The 7,970-nt window shown below is 35.0% G+C and overlaps 1 protein-coding gene across 1 annotated transcript; it reads right to left on the reverse strand.

Annotated features, from left to right (window-relative positions):
• Window positions 1–296: 296 nt before the first annotated feature.
• LOC113058588 (adaptor related protein complex 2 subunit sigma 1) lies at window positions 297–6,043 on the reverse strand. The gene is made up of 5 exons (XM_026226619.1): window positions 5,886–6,043; window positions 5,246–5,395; window positions 4,900–5,013; window positions 3,010–3,069; window positions 297–1,431 (listed from the first exon to the last, which is right to left on the reverse strand). The coding sequence occupies exons 1-5, from the start codon at window positions 5,886–5,888 to the stop codon at window positions 1,330–1,332; spliced, it is 429 nt and encodes a 142-aa protein (XP_026082404.1). The 5' UTR covers window positions 5,889–6,043; the 3' UTR covers window positions 297–1,329.
• Between the last annotated feature and the right edge of the window lie 1,927 nt (window positions 6,044–7,970).

Consider the following 7,970-nt stretch of genomic DNA (forward strand, 5'->3'; position numbering starts at 1 on the left):
GCCAAAATCATCACAAAAGAAGCGAAGTCTTAAACTGCTTCAGTCTGTGTCTTAACAGTCTTAACTTTGATAACTTAGTTTATTAAACTATGGGCACATATTAATTTATTTAATGTACGTTTTTACATTCGCTCGTTCCCTTTATGGTCAGAGGCTAAAATACATTACTGGTAACTAATTACTTCGTCAAATATTTGCATACTCGTCAGTATCCGATAGATGGCAGTATAGCACATGTAAAAAAAAAAAAAAAAAAATTCAGAACACTCAATTGTTCTCAATTGTTCAACGCAATATCCTTGTATGAAATACAGTTGTAATTTTATTTATTTCACCTGTATGGATATATACACTGACAGCAACACACACGTGACAGTAACACGACTTACATCAACTTTTACTCCGCAATCTCTCGGGGACAAATAGGCAGATCTAGAATACCCTGGACTCAAGGAAATATGAAATATGAAACATACACATACAAATTAAAGACAGATTCTCATAGCAACTCATGAAAGAAACTGCAGTGGAGTGTTTCAAGGCTGAGCAGTTGCCATAGAGCTCTTGGCGCGAGGGAACCGCCGCCACAAAAGGGGAAATTAAAAGTAGACCATCTTTTGTCATTTCCCCCCTGAGTTCCACTCTTCCACTCAGCCTTGTTCTCTAAAGCGCTCGCTAATCACTGGCTCGAGTTCTCCATAAAACCAACAGACTTCAAACAAGCAGAAACAGAGTGCTTAGATGCCAGGAATGACTGGTTAGTTCATAACATTTACAATAAAATAGATGCATATATAATGTACACAATACAAAACAATCTTCACAGGTTTTGACAGGACTATAGATAACATTTGATTTGAATGTTTCATTAAATGAGCTGGACATGCTTGGGGAGGATTGGTTTGATAAAATCAAGTTTTATATATATAGTAGTGCCGCCCATGGATTTTGCATTTACAGGACCGAAGCTTCCAAGCCAAAGTGATGCTATTATCTGTGTTAGTGTTAATGAACGGACTTGGAAAGGTTGCCAGTCTGAGACATTGAAGTCTAATGTACTATAAAATCGCTGAAGTATTCAATTCTGTCTATGCCGATGAGTAAATAGGTCAATAACCGGGGAGGTTTAATAAACATAGCAACTTGAACAGAATAACAACATCCTTCATCGTGGACATGGAGTTTAAAGAAAGGGTGAAATGACGGTGGATGTGTTACAGCAAGACTTCCATTCACGCGAATAATATGGCTTGGCTGCAGCAGGGTGGGCGGAGCCTGTGGAGATGGGCGGAGCCTGCAGCAGAGGTGGCTGATTGATTGACAGGCTCGTTATTCCAAAGACTGCAGCATGAGGAGCTGCTTGAGCACCTTCGTCTGGCTGGTCTCTCGGATCTCTCCTGCCAGAAACATCTCGTCCACCACGGTGTACACCTGAAACATGACCCATGATCAAAACTGCCTCGTTACTGATACTGAAATATTCTTAGCAATATTTCAAGATAACCTCATACTGGACTGAAACATCTTAAGTTCACTTGATTATCCATATATATATATACACACATGAAGAAAAACGTTAAAATGTATCATGCTTGTTTGTAAATCTCTCAATATTAAGTTTTGCCCCTGCAATAAAAACAACAGTGCATTGATCAGAAATGAAATAATTAAATATCTCACTGTAATAAAATAGCAGTTATTTACTAGAAGTGATATTTATGTGCATTGTATGCAAGTAGTCTTGTTATACCGTTTTAAAGATCTCGCTCATTTAAATGACAAGCAAATGAGAATTTCATACTTTTTGGCCATATCAATATCCGCAACTGCACCAAACAGCATATTCCTCCTCAGTTTGGGCCTCTGAATAAAAACCTGCTTTTTATCCTACTCCGATATCAGCTCCACATTCTCCTTTAAGCCATAAAAGCCTGAAGTCTCAAAAATGTTTGACCATGTGTAAATCTTCCAATAAACTGTTGCATTTCAAATGAGATCTTTCCGACTATTATTTCCCACAGCAGGCTTTACAGGGTTAACAGAAATGAAATCTCATCAGCGTGTGGGCCAAACCGTTCATGCAGTAGGCGGAATCAGAAACACATCAGGTAATTAGCGGAGGAGAAATCAAATGCAATTAACTGTGGCAACTCTTTTTTTTCTCTAATTGCTGATGGTTTTCCTTCAGCGGCAGACTGTGGATGTTCTTAATTGTATGACTGCTGTAATTATGTATAAAATACCTGTTGCCATGGAGCTGATTTGCTGCTGAATCAGAGCTAATTACATCTTTTTCTCTCCCTAGTTTTTGCTGCTTGGGCCTTTTTTCTGCCTTTTCTAAATGTTCCTTTTACTGAAACACTCCACGGAGAGATGCAACCTAGCATTTAACTAAACAATAAGGCCTCTTGATTGTTAAAGGTAAATCACGTCAGTTATTTATGCATTTATTTTTTTGAAATGTGTATCTCTCTCTCTCTCTCTCTCTCTCTCTCTCTCTCTCAAGGATGCATTAAATTGATCAAACGTAACAAAGTTTGAAAAATAAATAAATAAATGCTTTCAAACTTTAGATTCATCATATAATCCTGAAAAAGTATCATGGTTTCCACAAAAACAAAAAAAAAATATTAAGCAACTGTTTTCAATATGGATAATACTTTTTTTTTTTCTTGAGCTGTAAATCAGCATATTAGAATGATTTCTGAAGGATCATGTGACACTGAAGACTGGAGGAATGATGCTGAGGATTCAGCTTTGATCAGAGGAATAAATTACATTTTAAAAAATATTGAAACAGAAACAGGTATTTTAGATTACTATCATTCTTCACATTTCTGTGCTGTATTTTCAACCAAATAAAATGTAGATTTTGTGAGTCTAAGCACCTTGAAAATCTTAAGAACATAAAAAAAAACACGTTTTAATACAAATAACTCTATACAGATAACAGATGGATATACAACGTGCTTTTTTTATAGAAATGTTTTAGGTTAGTTCTACACTTACTTTGTAGAAATTGAAGACCAGGTCTAATTCACAAACATTGTGGAAATACTCATTCAAAACCTGTGAAAAAAAGAAAAAGAAACAGATAATTTTCAATCGATTGTATACACTTAACCACAACAGTCTATCGTTCACCTCAATAAGAAAGCAGCAGCACAGGTTTACATGACATTATTAATAAATCAGGTTCATTCCCTGTAGTGATTTCAAAACATAATCATTTGCATATCGGACTACGAGTGTTGCATATGTTTTCACTTGTGATGTTAAATAAGCTCGTACATCATCCTCTCATGAAGCGTTTTGACTGATCCAGCTCTACTTCTGCTGCATGAGATGTGAACACCTTTTCATCATTTTTTGGGTCATGAGAGTTTGTGATATTTTTCCTTCTTTCTTTACTGCAAACACTCGCTCAGTCTCGATGCGCTGCACTTATGATCCGTTCCGGTCACATATCACACATGCGCACAGAAAGCAATTACATAATGCCAGAGATTTGAATGCACTTCTTTAATTGAGTCATTTAGTTCCCTAAAGCCTGTGGCAGTGGTTCAGTTTTGTGCTTGCTCATTTGCCACATATTTCTGATCTAAATATCAATTGCTGAAACGATCGAGCTGGAAAATCTGATTCATTCGTCGCTTTTAAAATGCTACACACGGACCATTTTTCAATGCTTTAAGATATTCATTGAAATAATATACATACACATATTGCTGTGTTTATGATGTATTGGGACACAAAAATAAAATGATTCTCCCTTGATTCCATTTAGTAGAAATGAAAGCGTGGAAAACATACTTTACTGCTTGCGTTAAACATTTTGAATCCGCTTGATAGCTGTGGCTGTTCGGTCAAAATAATGATTCTTCTGATTGGAAGCTTGGGGGTAAATTACCCTTAAAACCATTTCAGAGCAAATACATCCATCTCAAGATGCATCACCCAGACCTAATTGACAGCATTTCTTTTAATGACTAAGAGCTTGATTATGCGGATATTTGTGTTATTTGAAGAAGAACAAGCAGGCAATCACTTTTAAAAACCAACGCAGAGCACATTGATCATGCTGAACATTATAAACCATCACTATAGTGAATCTCCTGATCTCTCAAAGCTAACAGCCTACACTTCCCTTAAGAGTCTGCATTTCTCATTTTGACTTAAGTTTAATAAAAGTGCATATCAGAGAGGTTTTAAATTATGGATTTTGTGTGGCGTAATCAAGTCAGTGTTCAGGAAGTGTGTTGATCACATCATTTAGCTGCTCAGTTGAATGCAGAACACATTAGATGTTATTTTTGTGGGAGCTGAATAATATATATATATATATATATATATATATATATATATATATATATATTCTTTTATATATGATCAAATTTGGCATTACATCACTTGCTCACCAATGGATCCACTGCAGTGAATGGGTGCCGTCAGAATGAGAGTCCAAACAGCTGATAAAAACATCACAATAATCCACTCCAGTGCATCAGTTAATGTGTAGGTATGTAGTGAATGTTTATAATAAACAAAACTTAAAATACGATTCCTCTATCCATTTCTCCAGTGAAAACATTCTCTCGTCTGAATCAGGAGCAAAACATGCCCAGCTCAAGCATTGTTTACCACACCATAATGATGGATTTGTTTTTTACAAACACTAGTTTTCTTCTTCACAAGATGTTACTTGATGGAGTGATGTTGTGGATTATTGTGATGTTTTTATCAGCTGTTTGGACTCTCATTCTGACGGCACCCATTCACTGCATCGGATCCATTGGTGAGAAACCACATTTCTCCAAATCTCAAGGCCCAAGGGTGAGCAGATTTTCAACTAATTGTCATTTTTGGGTAAATATTCCTTTAAGACAGCTCCTCAATTACCTCAACAAAGTTGTGAATGGCTTCCAGGTAGGCCAGGTTATTGTCCGTCACATCCACACAGATGCAGAAGTACAGGCCAGCGTATCGCCTGTAAATGATCTTGAAGTTTCTGAACTGAAGGGGAAAACGATGTATGTAAGACCAGACAGAAACATCTTGATTTGTACATTTCCTAGAAGAGACCTTTAAAACATCACATGACATCTATGATGACGTTTTTACCAATCCCATATAAATTATATTTCAGAAATTATCAAATGGAATACTTCTTTTTTTGATGCACGGTAAATGCGGAGTAATCCTCTGAACCACAGCAAATATAAAATGTTAAAACTAAGTGTTATACCTCTACAAAGTTGGTGTGCTTGGCATCACGGACTGTCACTACGGCATGCACTTCTTCAATCAGCTTCTGCTTCTCATCATCATCAAACTGCATGTACCACTTGGCCAGCCGGGTCTTCCCTGCTCGGTTCTGGATGAGGATAAAGCGGATCTGCACAAGAACAACAGGAGAAAAGTTCAGAGCTGTGTCTCACAAAATCATTCACTTACATGTCACATGCTTCTTTTAAGAATAATGACAACGCGTTGAACAATTTAAATAGCTGACGATACATGAGTTGCCATTATGAATGTATTACATACTGTATTATTATTTATATGTAAAGACATTATTGATATAATAGAGAAATTAAACAGAGCTTGCATCAAATAACTAGCCATGAGCATTTAGCTTCATTCATTCAGCGTTATTTCCTGTTCTGGACCCGAAATAGAAACGATGAAAGGCTGGTTATTTTTTTTCCTTCTGGATATTATAGTCAATACTGCATGTCTAAATAGATTGATTTATGACCTTGGTCGTGTTGTTAATTTATCGCCATGTATCACACTAACGTTAGCCTGTTAGCTGAAGAGGACACACATAGTCAAACTGATCAAAATAAGAGATCGTAACAATCAAAACAGGCATCTCTACTTACCATTGTGCTCTTTATTTATCGTTCACAGTGGTCTGAGTTATTTCAATCAATATTTAATTGATTTAATTACGAAATATAGCAGCCTCAGACTAGGTTTGGTTCTGCAGCCGCCCGATATCTTCACCGGACAGGATGTGAGCAGCACAGGCCGTTGGTGCTAGGAATGATGGGTAATGTAGTTTTGTAAGCTAGCTGTTAACGTACTAGATATCAAGAGAATGTTCCGTTTCGTACTACAAGTACAATCTTACACCGGGGTTGAACGATAGCACATGACTTAAAGGTAACATTTGACGATTATACGTTGATGTTTAATATGACTTTTGCTTTGGTTAGTAACTAAATTAACATATACTTATCGTAATAAAGTTCATAGTTAATAGAATACCTGTCTGTCTGTCTGTCTATCTATCTATCTATCTATCTATCTATCTATCTATCTATCTATCTATCTATCTATCTATCTATCTATCTATCTATCTATCAACACACACACACACGCGCGCGCGCGCACACACACGAACACACACACGAACACACACGAGCATGTATATATATATATATATATATATATATATATATATATATATATATATATATATATATATATATATACAAGCACACAAACACGCATAATATTATTGTTAATACATTGTGGTAGAACGTTTGCACTTTTACAAAAATGTTGTATAAAATGTTAATAAATAATATATAATATTATATAAATATATATATAATATTATATAAATATATATATAATATTATATAAATATATATATATATATATATATATATATATATATATATATATATATATATATATAATATTATATAAATATATATATATATATATATATATATATATATATATATATATATATATATATGTATACATACACACACACACAAACACACACACACACACACACACACATTTTATTAACATGGTCTGATCTATATTGAATTGTAATTAATTAATTTAATTAAAATGTATTAACAGTCATTTTATTTATTATGTTAGCTATTATTAGTTTGGTTTTTAACTTTTATATAAGAGAGACATTACAAGGGATAATGCTTGAGTGTATCTTTGCTCATTTTAATTAATGTCTTTTTGTGAGGCTCATTCCGATGGCTTGACTATACACATCACAAACAATAGCATCTGGACAATGGCCCCCGCAGAGTGAGTTCAGTCTGAAATCATGCATCACAGCCTTTTACGCATTTCTTGCCATATTTCTGGATACATCATATAAAACGGAGAACAAGATCTGTGTTACATCACCACACCTCTGTTCTGTACTTCAGCTTTTTTAAGGGTAGTACGTTTGTCTACTGCAGAACACTGTCCAGATAACTTGGACAGGGTCTCTGCTCATAGTCAGAAGGGGGTTGGGGCTCTGATTGTTGAGATATTGCACAACTGTGAGAGCGAAGAATGTGGTGGCCCTTGGGACTTAGAAATATTTCAGCTGCAGTCTAGAGGTGGGAGCTGAGACCTTCGCAGTTTCTTCACTTCACCAAAAGCAGTTTGTTGTGAAAGGCTGCTGTTTTTTCCATTTTCTTTTCTTTTCTTTTGAACTGTGTCCTGATAAATACTATTATGATTAACTGCAAATAACTGGATTTAGCTTCTGTTTCTGTAGTATTAAAACCACACTGCATATTGTAGGCCTATTTATAGATAAAAACAGACATGTGAACTTTTCAATTAAACTTGTAACCCAAGTCTCTCTGATTGGACTCAATATGATGGTGAAATGCAAATAACTTTTTAAGAGCTATAAAGCTGAAGGCAATTACGAGCAAACAAATTTATATTTATTTAGAGTTTAAAACTGTTTTTTTGTTTTTTGTTTTTGTTTTTTAAGCAGGAAATTATAACAAGGTTGCATAACGTTTGCAGAATTCAGAATTAAATTGTATCGTATTATTATGTGGTCAATCATTAAATCAAAAATGTCATAGAAAAGCGCTTGTCATTTTTAATATTCCAATAAATACCACCATTGGGGAAAGTTATATTCCACTTCCACTTATATATTCCACTTTCCACCATTGGGGTAAGTTGTCACAATGGAA

The sequence above is a fragment of the Carassius auratus genome, chromosome 40 (assembly GCF_003368295.1).
Source record: "Carassius auratus strain Wakin chromosome 40, ASM336829v1, whole genome shotgun sequence".
NCBI classification, from domain to species: domain Eukaryota; kingdom Metazoa; phylum Chordata; class Actinopteri; order Cypriniformes; family Cyprinidae; genus Carassius; species Carassius auratus.